At 40.1% G+C, this 13,855-nt stretch overlaps 1 protein-coding gene across 9 annotated transcripts in view; it reads right to left on the bottom strand.

The window, feature by feature from the left end:
- CEP162 (centrosomal protein 162) overlaps window positions 1–13,855 on the bottom strand; it is a 92,295-nt gene that overhangs the window by 48,358 nt on the left and 30,082 nt on the right. For 8 of the 9 annotated variants that reach the window (XR_007773971.1, XM_050950080.1, XM_050950082.1 and 5 more), the window contains 6 exons: window positions 11,875–11,994; window positions 10,833–11,027; window positions 7,847–7,928; window positions 7,176–7,455; window positions 6,388–6,655; window positions 1,879–2,027 (listed from right to left, as the gene is read on the bottom strand). Coding sequence is in view for 8 of the 9 variants with exons in the window: in XM_050950080.1 (XP_050806037.1) it covers window positions 1,879–2,027; window positions 6,388–6,655; window positions 7,176–7,455; window positions 7,847–7,928; window positions 10,833–11,027; window positions 11,875–11,994 (1,094 nt within the window). In the remaining variant the exon portion in view is untranslated. The remainder of the gene's footprint in view (window positions 1–1,878; window positions 2,028–6,387; window positions 6,656–7,175; window positions 7,456–7,846; window positions 7,929–10,832; window positions 11,028–11,874; window positions 11,995–13,855) is intronic. The other variant, XM_050950081.1, reaches the window with a different exon arrangement.

The raw sequence follows: 13,855 nt of genomic DNA, 5'->3' as shown, positions 1-13,855 counted from the left end.
CCCTAGAAGCTGCAGCAACACCATAATACTTGGTAAAGGAATGTGCATGTGTCAGAAATTGGGACATTTTCCCAAAATGCTATTGAAGTCGCTTGAAATCCTGTGGAATATGCAGAAATCTTTGAAGGAGGAGTAGTCTCAGCAATCTCATAACACACTGATATGTACTAGGTGCTCTAATTTGAAATTCTTTGCAAGGAAACTGCCAGCTCCTTCATTCTGTCCGCAAAGGAGACAAACAACTGAGGGATGCATAGAATGGCCTGAGTTCTGTCAAAGCAGCAGGCAAGGGCTCTGTGCATGCCTAAAGTGTGGAGCCTCTATTCATCTTGTGACTATGTAGCTCAGTGAAGAAAATTGCTAAGTAAATTAATTGGTTGAGGTGAAAGTCCATCATCATCTTTAAAAAAAAACATTGGGGCGAGACCTGGTAGAGATTTTTTTTTTATTATTTTAATGTAAGGACAAAGTGTAGGAGGCCCTACTCTGAGGGCCTGCAGATCCCCCATCCTCCTGGCCAACGTGGTAGCCACAAGGAAAGCCACTTTGACTGAAAGGGATGTAATCAGGAGCATGCAACAAGTGACTCACAAGGTGGGCCATTAGAAGTAATACTAGGTTCAATACCAGGACACAGGCAATGAGAAAGGGGGATCAGAGAGTCTCCACCATATATACTCTTGGCTGGGATTTCAAATAGATGCAAGGCACACAAGCAGCCCTGATGAGTACTGCTATGTGAAAAATCTCTCTCTGCAGTTCACTGGGTGTGCCCACACTTAGTGTGGAATGGATATGTGCAATCACTTGAATTGACAGTTATTCCCAAGGAGGAGTGAACACAAATGTCAGAACCCATGCAATACTGTAGCACTGGCATATACATATATATTAAAAATAAAGGTTTACTTTTAAACTGAACAAAGTTAATATGGAAATCACCAAGAGGCAAACATGAAGCCTCACAATGCCATTTTTAGTCACTTTTCAGAAAAGAAAAGCACTTTAAAATTATTTTTGCTAATATTTAAAAAATATTCTATTTGTTGTGGCCCATACACTCATTGGAAGCTGCCTCATCCTCCTGGTATGCACAGAGTGCCAAAGAAGGAGGAAGAGCAGCACTCTGACAGATGAGCATAGGATGCTGCACTTTTTCTTTGCTTTCAAGATTTCCCTTGGGATCTTTTATGAGCCTTTTTTCATCTTGAAAAGATCTCTGAACAGAAACCAAAAAAGTGATAGCGAACACCCACAGCTACTTGAGCTGCCTTGCTCCATGTTTAGTTTACAGAAAAGCAGGAAGAACCCAGGGATAAATACCAATAAATGCATATAATTTCCTATAAGGCAAAAATAAATAAAATCTTGCTTTCTTATTGGCTGCCCACTGCCTGCCTGAATAAAGGAGGAGAAAAACTCTTTGCCATGTCAACCAAGTAATTTTTCTGTTGACATCAGAAGATACTATTATATGCTCAAGCACAATATACAGTGCCAATACAAAGACAGACAAATACAGGTGCTAACTTACATGCCAAGTATAATAGCTTTTTTTGGAAGTTTTATTTAAATTAAACCAATTTGGTACTGAAATATTAATGTTTAGAAATTAAATAATGTATAGCATTTTCACAACAACATTGATATAAAACTACCCAAACAGGCTGATCTGGGAACCTAAAGTGGCAATATGACTTTAGTAATATCTTAAGAACATCAACATCTGATTAAAGCAAACTCTTAATCCAAAGTTTCAGCATTTATTGATCCTGTTATAAAAGGTGTTACAAAAAGCCTTAACAAAACTGGTATGCAAAATTCTTCATCACAAGTGTTCTAGTTTTGAGCGGCAATAACTTAAAATACTACACTTACATTTTGAGACTGCACACAAGAATCCATTTCCTTAATCTGTTGTCCAAGGGCATTAACAACTGACTGGCTAGATGTAACCATATTGTTGGCCTTTTTAGAAGCTGATTCATTTATTGCAGATCTTATTACCCTAGTAGTAAATAATGTTTCTTCATTTTGAGAGGAAAAAGCAGAACAGAACAAAATTCAGTGAGTGACAGACTGTAAAGGCACTGTGCTTTCAGGCTATAAAACCAATGAAAATGCTTATTTTCTACTTGTGAACAACACATACTGTGTGTACATGCTCTCAAAAGGTCAAATATATTCATATGATCCACCAGTGCTAAGCCTCAAGCTTCTGGCTCACAATTCAGGCACGTGGTAGTTAAGATTTTCAGTTAATTCAAGAACGTCCAGAACAAATTATGTGCAATGTTACTGGAGATGGAGTAGCCATTTCCTTTAAGTATAAATAAAATGTTTATAAAGAACAATGAGAAGCATAACTGTAATAACCATAATGCCCTACAGACCAAAAGACCAGGATAATTTATCCATTAATTGGACAGCAAATACACTAGCTCAGTTCATTTTGTGAACTTTCCTTAAGAACTACCAAGCCTCCCACTTTTATGTGAAGATACTACAGAATATCAGTCACAGCAGAAATAACACCAATCTTAGAAATAGACCCTGTAGCAAAACTAAAAAAAACCCACCACAGTTTAACTGAGAAACTAAGCATCTATTCCTAACAGCCAACATGACATTGGCATATGCAGTGCTGTTGCAGCTATGCTGGTCCCAGATATGAGAGAGACAAGCTGAGCGAGGAACTATCTTTCATCACAGCTCTGTGTGGGCTCAAAAGCTTGTCTCTCTCACCAACAGAAGTTGGTCCAATAAAATATATTATCTCACCCGCCTTGTCTTTCTAACTTGACACTGGGACATAAACAGTGAAATTCATCCTAGGGTAGGAAACAACACACATTCAACAATTTATAGCTCGGTAGCCTAGAAAGTGGTGGTTTTCTGTAACTACCAATACTACAGACTACATACGCTCCTTCCAAAAAAAACCCTGAGCTGATGACAGGAGTTTCTACCTATAGTGCAGGAGAATATATTGGTAAGTGACCATGTTGCAAATCAGATGCCTTTTGCTCTTCTGAAGAGCTGGTCTCTTTCAGGTTTTAGCTCTGGTACTGTTGGTTGTGAAATGGTTGTTTGCTTCTAAGACTACCTGAAGTATTTTTCCTAGGAATTTTAAGTAGGACAAGTAAACCTTTCCTTACTAGTCACCTCTGTCACCATTTTATCCAGAAGCTCTCTAAACTGTCGGGCTCTCAAAATAAGGGAACACAGACAGGAGCTGTTTTACCCTAGAGTGTGCTCCATATGGAGACCACGTTAGATGCTACAGAATGTGCCGAGAATCTGAGAGCATCCACAGAGTGGATGCCTGCAGTGCCTCAGAAATAACAAATATTGCCCACAAGATGCCAAAACTGATCAGGAATTTTAAAAGTTCAAATGAACCAAATCCTGAAATTCTGTCTTTATTTTTAGTTCAGTCTCCACTGTACAAGCCACTCGGAAGCAGAGAATTCTGGCAGAGGTTTTTTCTTAGTGGGCAACCTCAATGTCAGATTAATGGGCATTAAGGAAAAAACTAATTCTGGAAATAAAAGCAATTGTTCCTTTGTATTTTCTAACAAGCTCCAAAAAGCCCAACTGAGGATAAAGATAAAACGCATATAAAAAACAGGACAGGCCACACTGAAAGAAGTTACAATATCACTCCAATAAGCTGAACTATCCAAAACAACTTTAACAGAAATGAAGACTTTTTAGTTGTAGATAACATTTATACTTACCAAAGTAAAAACTATAAACAGATATACATATGTTTTTGAAGGCAAAATTATTTTCTGTTCAGTTGGTCAGCAATAAGTAAATAAATCTAGTGGTGGAGCATGGGTTTTGAATAATTACATATGACTAGAGTAAAATGTAATATTTATTTGGGAAGTACAGCAGGTTAAAAAATGTTTTTTTCTTTTCTATGGAAAAATTTGAATTTTCATAAGGAAATTGAAAATGTGTGTGTGATTTGTTTAATAATAAAGGTTTTTTTTTTAATTAAAACACAATGGTTTTTGAGGACAGCAGGCACTTTAAATAAAAACTTGCATGTCGTCAAAATCGACAGAAGATTTGACTAGCCCAGTAAAGGAAGGTTTGAAATCCACATGTAGAAATGTAATCTTTCTTTTGTAGCATATTTTACAACGAGTTCTGGTAGGCCTATTCAAGCATAAACTGATTACATTTTTTTTTATTTCACTTTTGGACTGACTATGATATCCATGAGTCAGTGATATCAAAATGCATCAGTCATACAATCTGACTGCAATTTGAAAATATGATAGCTAGGCCCACCTCTTAGGAACATGCAGGAATCCTGGGAATCTCACACTGATTTATTCTTTCAGGAAAAATTAACACTGCTTTAAGACTTTCATCTTTAGGAAGTGGAAAAAGTACATCACATAAAATGTAACACAGGCCTGCACAACATGCGGCCCACGGAGCCTCACTGTGCGGCCCGCGGGGGGATTCTAAATCCTCAACACACGGAGCTCTGTGGGCAGCCCAGAGCCCTTTGAATCCCGGCCGCGGCGGGCAATCAAAGGGCTCTGGGTTGCCCGCAGCCGCGGAGAGCCCTGAGCCCTCTAAATCTCAGCCGCAGCTGGGAATCAATGGGCTCTGGGCTGCCGGCAGAGATTCCCAGCCACGGCTGGGATTTAAAGGGCTCAGGGCTCCCCACACTGCGGGCACCCCAGAGCCCTTTGAATCCCGGCCGCGGCTCCGGCGGCGGGGCAGCGGCTGGGATTTAAAGGGCTCAGTGCTCCATGTGGCGGCCTGCAGCCCAGAGCCCTTTGAATCCCCGCCCACGGCCACTGATTGCCCCCTCTCCCGGGACCCCTGCCCCAACTGCCCCTCAGGACCCCACCCCCTATCTAAATGCCGCTGCTCCTTGGTCCCTCGATTGCCCCCTCCCGAGACCCCTGCCCCTACCTGCCCCTTGGGACTCCAGCCCATATCTAAGCCTCCCTTCTCCTTGTCCCCAACTGCCCCCTCCTGAGACCCCTCCCAACTTCCCCCATGGACCCCACCCCCTACCTGTCCCCTGATAAACCCCTGGGACTCAAATGCCTATCCAACTGCTGCCTGTCCCCTGACGCGCCTCCCCCCCCGAACCTCCGCCTCATCCAACCCCCCCTGCTCCCTGTCCCTTGACTGCCCCCGGGAACCCCCTACCCCTTCTCCAACCCCCAGCCCCCTTACCATGCCACTCAGAAAAGTGTGTCTGGCTCCGTGCAGCTCCAGACACGTTGCTCCCATGCTCGCCCGTGAAGCCCACAGCCCCCCCCCCCGCCTTCCAGATTTGAACACCTCAAAATTCAGGAGTGCTCAAGCTCAGTTTGGGCAGCTCTTACTTCATTTCTCCCAAATCAAACATACTGATCCACTGTAACTTGCTGTAGAAAAAGCAGGATAAAATTGAGCAAGAAATGCTTATTAGGACTGGAATTGCTATTTTCAACAGCCATTGCCTTTTTGTTTGTTTAAAAGGAAGACAGTGATATTGCATTGGCAAATTCCCCATAGAAAGAAAGAGTAAAACAAAAGAATAATAAAGGCACCTCAACTTTTCCTCATTTATGGAGGACAATCTTATAATATGCATCCAGATATCCTCCAATCACACAAGCTGAAAATTGTTCCACTTTACTGCAGCTCTGTAACCATATGGGAACCAATCTTGTCTGTGTTTTGTGCACATCCAAAATTCCTGCTGAATGACCCGCCCTGGAAGTGAGTTACCAGTGACCCAGGGCTGGGGCGGCAGGAGGTGTGTCGGGGGGTACTGATGGGGAGGAAAGGGGGAAGCCCAGAGCTGGGGCAGCAGGGTGTGTGTGGAGGTGGGGGAAGAGCTCAGGACTGGGACAGCAGGAAGGTACTGGGGGAGTCCAGAGCTGGGACAGAGGGAAGCCAAATTTTTTTTTTTGCTTGGGGTAGCAAAAAACCTAGAGCCAGCCCTGCCGGGTTCCCCCAGCCGCCGGAGCCCCAAGCCCTTTAATTGGATCCTGAGGACTCCCAGCCACCTCTTCAGCTGGGAGCCCCTGGTTGATTTAAAATAAAGCATCACCTCCCCACCCCTAACCTTCCTTTTTGGCCCACAGCTGTTTTGGTGGGGCGGCGCTGGGGAAGGAGGGTTTGTTTCCGCATGGCTGGGCGGCCCTGGGGCGGGGTATTTCTGCGGGGCAAGGAGGTTTTTGCCCTCAGCTGTTTTCTTTGGAGTAATGTGGCCCTCGCCACTTTATGAGTTGTGCAGGCCTGATCTAACATTATTTTGTGTGTATAACATCAAAACCAAAAGCTCTCTGGATTAAACAAAAATTAACCTCTGAACTCTTCATTTAAGATAGTTTTATACACATAATTTTATCAGTTTACCTTTTTGCCTTGCTTTATCTGGAGGTGATTTGGCTTTCAAACCTGGCTTTTTGAGAGCTTCTTTTGATGCTCTCTTTTCACTAGTTGTGGAAAGTTGTTTTAAGGGTGAAGTGGGTTTACCATATCCAGAACTCCTAACCAATATATGAGATCCAATGGGAGATTTCTTCTTATGTAAAGGAGCTGTACTTCTAGTGCTCTTGTGCATTATTTGCTTATTAATCACTGAATCCAATCCCGTGTTCCTCCAGGAGCTGGACTGACATGCCTGCGTAGAATAAGTATAGTATGTAACAACCACATTAGACTATAATAAAATCTGAAGGTAACTTCAGTTTTATTCCCGTTTATGTAAATATAATTCTAGTAACACCATACTAGGCCAGTTACAAGAGTTATACTTAAATAAACAGGAATAAAATTTCTGCTGGATCTGAAAATGAATAAGCCAAACCCAAACAAATGAATAACGTGTAATTCTACAAAAATCTACAGTGCTTTTAAGGTAGTGAAAGGAAGATATCACACCGAGAACAGAAAACTGCCTATTAAGTGGAATGAACAACAGGGTAGAGATGAAAAAGACCTATTAGGTCATCTCGGAAATTGGCATTCAGCTTTGGAGCCATGACCCTAATCATCAGATCGCAATGTTTTCTTGGGAATCCCCAAATTATGGGCAGACTCTAAGCTCCTAAAAATATTTCTAGCAAATATGTTTGTAAAAACTTGTATGTAATTTAAAATGACTTTTTAAAACAGATAAAAGAGAGCGAAATATTGCTTACCTTATTAATTTTGCTGTCCTGATGCAACAATGCAGAATCTTGTAGTATTTTTTGTCTCAAAAGGTTAAGCTGCTCTTTATAAATCTGGTCTTTATCAGTCCCTTTCTGATGACTACCTTCATTTGAAGTTGCCTGGAGAAAAACACTCTCTTCTTCTTTACTATGTTTTTCAAACAAAAAATCTAAACTTTGCTTCTCCAGAACTGCATCATTTTTGTGTTCTTTAAATGGCAAATGGCTCATAAATTCAGCTGCTCTGCTGTCTGTTAGTTTTACTGGACTAAAGAAAAATAAAAGTGCATTTAACAAGACTTGCAATTTGCTTACAATTTTTTTTTCTAAAATTGACACCCAAATGTAATGTTATTTCCATTGCCAGGTCAAAAGACTACTTATTTTTGAAATAGCTACTTGCAATACTTCTAAACTGTATTTACTAATGGAGTAAGTCTACTGGAAATAGATCTTATTTTCAAAAGTGGCCAGACCAACTCAGAATACATATTCACTTTACACATCAGCACAAACGACACACACTAGTACTAAATTATCTAGCGCAATAAAATCTAGATTCCTAGCTCAAAAATGACCCCAGTTATTTAGAAAGATGATTTTCACAAATAAATTATGGGTATTAAGATGTTAAAACATGCATTTTCTAAAACAAATACCTTACAGGCTCCAGGTCAAAGCCTCTTGCATGAGATGAATCTGCTCTAATCGGTTTCATCAATTCCTCTACAGTGAGCAAATCTAAGGATTGGAATAAATTATTAATTTTAAGTATAATATTTAATACATAGTAATAAACTAGTTATTTTTTAAAAAAATATTACAATTCTGAGTAGGTGATAGATTTAGAAAACATATTTGTATCAAATGCTATAACTGAGTATTTGGCAATAATATCACGTATCTTTCTGAAACATGCCCCTTACTAATTTAACTTGGCATCAAACAGATTCCAAGATATCTACCATATAAATAATTCACTGATGTGGAAGAAAGAAAACAAAAAAAACAAAAACAAAAAAAACACTTGTCTCAACTGTAAAAGTAACTTCAACTGTAAAAGTAACTTCTAACACAAAACTGTCAGAATCATTAATTTTGAGTGGGTGGGTTTTGGGGGGGGGTTTTTGGTCTTGTTTTTACAAGCACCCTCATTGCCAAGAAACTACATACAATCTCTCAGGTGTTATTCAGATATTTTAAGTTAGGCACAGGTATTCCAAATGGGTATCATTCTGCTTGAATATTGCATAAAGTATTTATTGGCATTTTTAACTTAAATCATTAACTATGTTAAGTGCTGTACTGAACACATTGATAAGGATAATATAAAACCAGTAATAAATGAAAGCTGTAAACCTGAACCCTATTAAAAAGCAAACAAAAAAGAGATACTGAACTAAACTCTGACAAACAGTAGTGTGTAATTCTACAAAAACTCCAGTGCTTCTAAGGTAGTGAAAATAAATCGCAGACAGAAAATAGGGATGGAAAAGACATTCTAGGTCATCTCGGAAAATGGTGTAAATTAGGAATAACTCTCCTCAATTCTTTGGTGTAACTAAGAGTAGAACTCAGCCTGTTAATGTTTGTCACATAGAAAACGTGAGTAGACAAGATCTTGTTTCTAAGCTTTAAAAAGGGTGTTATAAGTACAAAACAAATTAAAATCTTTTCTTAAAATAGAACTTTATGTAGTATGAATCTTTGCAGGCCACTTCCTACCCTCCTGTGGTAAAACTCATGGGAGAGAGCTGTTGGGGAAGGAGGTCTTTGCAAAGATTGGCTCCTGTAGATTTCTCTATATTGTCTCATTCAAGTCTGAACCTGTGTTGGGTAAGGTAATCAGAGCTGTCCCAGAACGTGACAGATCCCCTGGGGTCTGCAGGAGGACATCCACATGGAGATCCTTTACCTCTGCATCAGCTCTGGCCCCTGCTAGCTCTTCCTTGGCAATACAATGCTACTGGAGAACTCTGCTCGCCCTGGATGCCTTTTGGATGCAAGGAGGATGCTTAATAGAAAGATAACTTTATCAGACTATATTATCCTTGCTGGGAATGTGAAACTTGCCTTCGCATTCCTATCACTGTGTAGTCGTCATCCACTCTCTACCACTGTAGATCATGATCTGGTATAGCACTCTCTAAGAGTTTGAGCAGAAGAGAAGAGAGTGCCACTGATGTGGCTGATCCCCCATCTTGTAGGGGTAGAGATTCACATTGAAGATCCACTCCCTGGTTATATTTCAGGGAGAAGATTGAGAATCAAAATTTCAAAAGTGCCTAAGTGGTTCAGGAGCTCAAGTCCCATTTTCAAAAAGCACTTAGAAACTCAAGTCCCACTCAGTAAGACAGACTTAGGCATTTAGGAGAAAAGCTGGTCAGAAAAATTGCAACAAAATATTTTTTGTCATAATTTTCTGATACATGGAAATCAAAATATTTCAAGGAAGCAGTTTGAATTTGACAAACTTCTGACAGAACCCAGGAAGGTTCCCTGTCATCTCATGTGCCTGGATTCTCAGGCGTTGGGGCTTGCGGGTAGGATGAAGTGCAGCTAGAACCCTGGAAGACCTAGCTCAGCCAGGAGCCTCAGAGCTGTCACCCCCAGGGTTCTAACTTCAACCCACCAAGCATGTTAGAAAACACCCAAGGCTTCTCAGGTCCAAGCAGATCACCATATGGGCTGCAATGAAGCCAGGGATGCTGGCAACCACAGGCTGAAACTCACATGATTTTTGTTAGATCCATAATTGCCCTTCAGTGAATAGCAGCAGTGAAGCTGACCAGACTTTTGTCAAGTTAAAAGGTCTGGTCAGTTTCACCGCTGTTATTCAGTGATGGACAGCAGTGAACCTGATAAGAATCATGTCAATTTCAGTCTGCAACTGTCAAGGCATCATGGGTCCCCAGCTTCCCTGCAGCCTGCCAAAGAGGCAGCTGGGTATCCCAGGAGCATATTTTGTTTCAGAAACATCAGGTTTTGGTGCTTCCAAAATGAAATGTTCAGAATTTTCACAGAACTGAAATCCTGCAAGAATGACTTTTTGTCCCATGTCAGAATTTTAAAAAATTCTGAGAAAAAAAACTAAAGTTTTCACAGAACTGTAATTAGGTTTCCCAGCTACCTCTACTTAGGAGCCTAAAATGGGACTCAGACTCTTCTGAAAAATTTTACCCCTATGGCTTATATATTTCACTTGTCTATGTGATATTACAGTTTTGTTTTTTCAATTTTTAAAAAGAGATTTCTTTTATGCAGATGAGAATATTGGAGTCAATAGTAAATGCATAAATGCTTTAAGTTTTAGCTCTTTTGTTTGAAATAATTCCTTTAAGTAACTTGAACACACTTCTCACGCGTAACTTGAACATAACCCAAAACACACACTGATTTTACATAATTTGAACAAGAAAGGAATTATACTAAGATTATATACTAAAGATTAGTGGAGCATGAGCAATACAGTCCACATTACCAGAAACCACAGCTATTTTAACCTAAAATAAATGGCAAATAGCTGCACTCTGTACTAGTTCTATCCATAGAGTTTGAATGTATCATTTCCATAATGTAGTAATGTTAACTAAGGGAAGGCAATAGATGGGAAATCACAACTCTCCTTCTATGTGCAGTATCTACCTGATTCAGTAGTTGAGATGTTTTTTGCATAGTCTTCGTTGTTTTGTGAAGCATCTTGGACTGGGAACTCTGCATTTTCCATCGCACTAAGATTAATTCTTTGCTCATCTGTGTCTCCTAGAGACTGATCAATATGACAATAGGCCTGCTGTAATGCTTCAATATCACTGTTAGTTTGTCCATAGGAAGTACCTGCTGGAAATTAACAATCACAAAATGCAGGGAACTGGAAATTCATTAGAGAAACAATTAGTAAACTCAACACATTGGAAGCATAAGTTTCAGTTACTAGCATGATCTATTAACAGATAAATGTAACAACATTGTGACAAAGTAATGAGAAAAAGAAAAGAAATCCAACAATTTACTTTTCCTCTCTTGATTCACAATTTCAAAATTTACAGGGAGCAACTATTGCTGAAAACAGCAAACTTCATTTTAACTAGGAAAGTGTTTATTAAACAATACTTGCTCTTCTCTACAGTCTTTTCTCTGCAATTATAGGTGTTTCTATTTTTATATATATTTTCACTACTAAAACTCACAAAAATGAGAAGTATATTTTGTTTGATAAAATACAATGTGCCTATGATGAAATAAGTGTATTGCAAGTCTTCATGGAGTTATATATTTTCTCATTGTTTTGACTTCTCTCCCCCATGACAGTTTTGAGTACAATTAAAATTTTAGCTGCTGTAAATGTCTATTTCTGACTTCTAAATGAAATTCTATTGCTAAAGTGTGTGTGTGTTTGAGAAAGCAGCTTGCAACGATCAAGAAAGAATAAAAGAAAATATATAAAACTTAAGTATCAGTTGTCTCGAAAAAGCCTTTATGAAAAAAAAAATTAAGTCTGAAAAGAAAAAACATTTCCTTCCTCAAGATTTTGGTGATTACCAACCAGGGGCTTGATTTGCATAGAGAACACAGAATTTCTTTATTTCCTCTATCCAATCCTCTGGATCAAGTCTCCAGCTAAAAAAGAGTCTAAATCAAAACACACACACACACACAAACACAAGACAAGACAAAGCAGCCTTACCAGTTCCATTTATTTCATCCTTAGTGACTTCAGATGTCTGATGTTCAGTCACTGCTGCATCTTGCTGTTCAATGACCTTTTGAGTTTCCATGGTGGAGTCTTGTGAATCAAGCAACACAACTAAAAGGATACAAAAAGATAAACCTGGGACTTTAGAGAACACTGTCACTGATGTAATATTATAACTTTCTCCATCCTGGCCCAGTGGATGCAAAATACAATTTTAATCAGTTAGGAATAGACTGGCACCTTGCGATCCGTCATGTGTATGGGACAGGTCCTAATTGCACTTCCACCAGCAGCAGAGCAGGCCTTTTCAGTCTCTGCTTCCCTCTTGCTCCTTGGGGGAAGCAAGCTGCTCCAGCTCTTTTCCCAGTGCAGCTTCCCTGCCCACTCTGCTCCAAACCAGCTTAGTTGTGCTGGCTGACACACTAGAAAAGAGGAGCTAAGGCTCCATCCACACCACATTCCTGCCTACTCACTTGCATGGAAGAGGAAGTAGTGGCTTAGCAATTGCTATTTCCCCACCATGCTGTGACAAGCAACGCAAGTAGCCAAATGGGTGTACAGGGGAGTCGCATCTTACGCGACTTTGAAGTCAGAAAAGGCGAAAATCGCCTATAGTCAAATGCTCATTGAGTGGAATGGCAGGCGGAACTGCTCGCACTACAGGTACAGTATCTAAATTATTTTTCTCTTTTTAGTTTTGCCAAGTGCGCATAGTTAAAATCACGTACGTTAAATGTGCCTATGATGCGACTTCACTGTACATACCCTTATACTACACTGCACAGATAGTCACATGAGTAAGCCCTTTAGTTAACCCTCATGAGTTAAGCCCTCACTGGGTTTTATTACTAACAGGCCTTTACCATTTATCCCTTCGAATTCAGGATTAGCATACTTGAACATAAAACAGACTGTTAGAGTAGTTAATATTTTGTTAATTCACCGGCAGGTATTTTGTTACTGGTGCAGGTCCTGCTGGAGCCCTAGGCATAGCTAACAGTGTGACTCAAAGGCTATGAACCACAGTAGGCTTGGCCTTGGCAAAATAACTAATACACCAGAAACTGGCTAACCAAGTAAGCATATTCCTGACCGGAGAGGATTGTACAAGAACACCCAGAGTTCTCAAGTAACTACGTAAATATATACCAAGAAGTTAATACAAATACACCCCAACCTAGCACAAGATAAAATGGTGTGACAGAGTAACGAATAGGGGTGTTTTGTCCGAGACATCAGGAGCAAGGTACAAGGGGAGGTAACAAACTGATGTAATGAAACAAGTAAGGTAGTACATAAATTGTTTATCCCAGTTGTTTGTCTCAGTCTATAAATGTTGGGGCACCTCGCCTTAATCCTTTGTGTGGCCAAGGGAACAACAAAAATTCCCACTGCTGTCTGAGCCACTCCTTGCCACAGGGCACTCATGCGTTAATGTACTTGTGCAAGTTGTGTGAGTCGTTAGGACTGTGCCTAGAGGACAATAAACCTGGCTGAGTGTCTTGGTCACTGAACCATGCCTGTGGTCTTTCTCTATGAGTAACATTGAGGTCTGCTGAATTAGCAGGCTGAGCTTTCTGCTTGTGCTGGTAACACTGAAGCTCCAAGAACAGCTTAGCAACCTTGACAGTGTTGCCCTAACAACAACATTCCTCTGCACTTATGGCTAAAGACAGTTCATTTGTTAGACCCCCCACATGTTTTGTAGACACACCAAATCTTGCCTCAGTATAACATTACTCTAAAGGACTCTCCAAAAATCAGCACATTTTTTTTAATTGCCAAAATAAAACCCATTTAGCAATTTCTGAATTATTTAAACCCCCCTTTTTGGAGGGAGGAAACACGTGAGAATAGGAAAAACATTCTGTTAATTTCTGAAAGACTTCTTGTGCACCTCATGATCACTTCACTCCCAGACAGCTGGGTAAACAAGCTACAGATTTTCTTCTTCACTCTGGTGAAGGAGACT

The sequence above is a fragment of the Gopherus flavomarginatus genome, chromosome 4 (assembly GCF_025201925.1).
Source record: "Gopherus flavomarginatus isolate rGopFla2 chromosome 4, rGopFla2.mat.asm, whole genome shotgun sequence".
Lineage (NCBI taxonomy): Eukaryota > Metazoa > Chordata > Testudines > Testudinidae > Gopherus > Gopherus flavomarginatus.
This window is presented reverse-complemented; position numbering and strand designations above follow the sequence as displayed.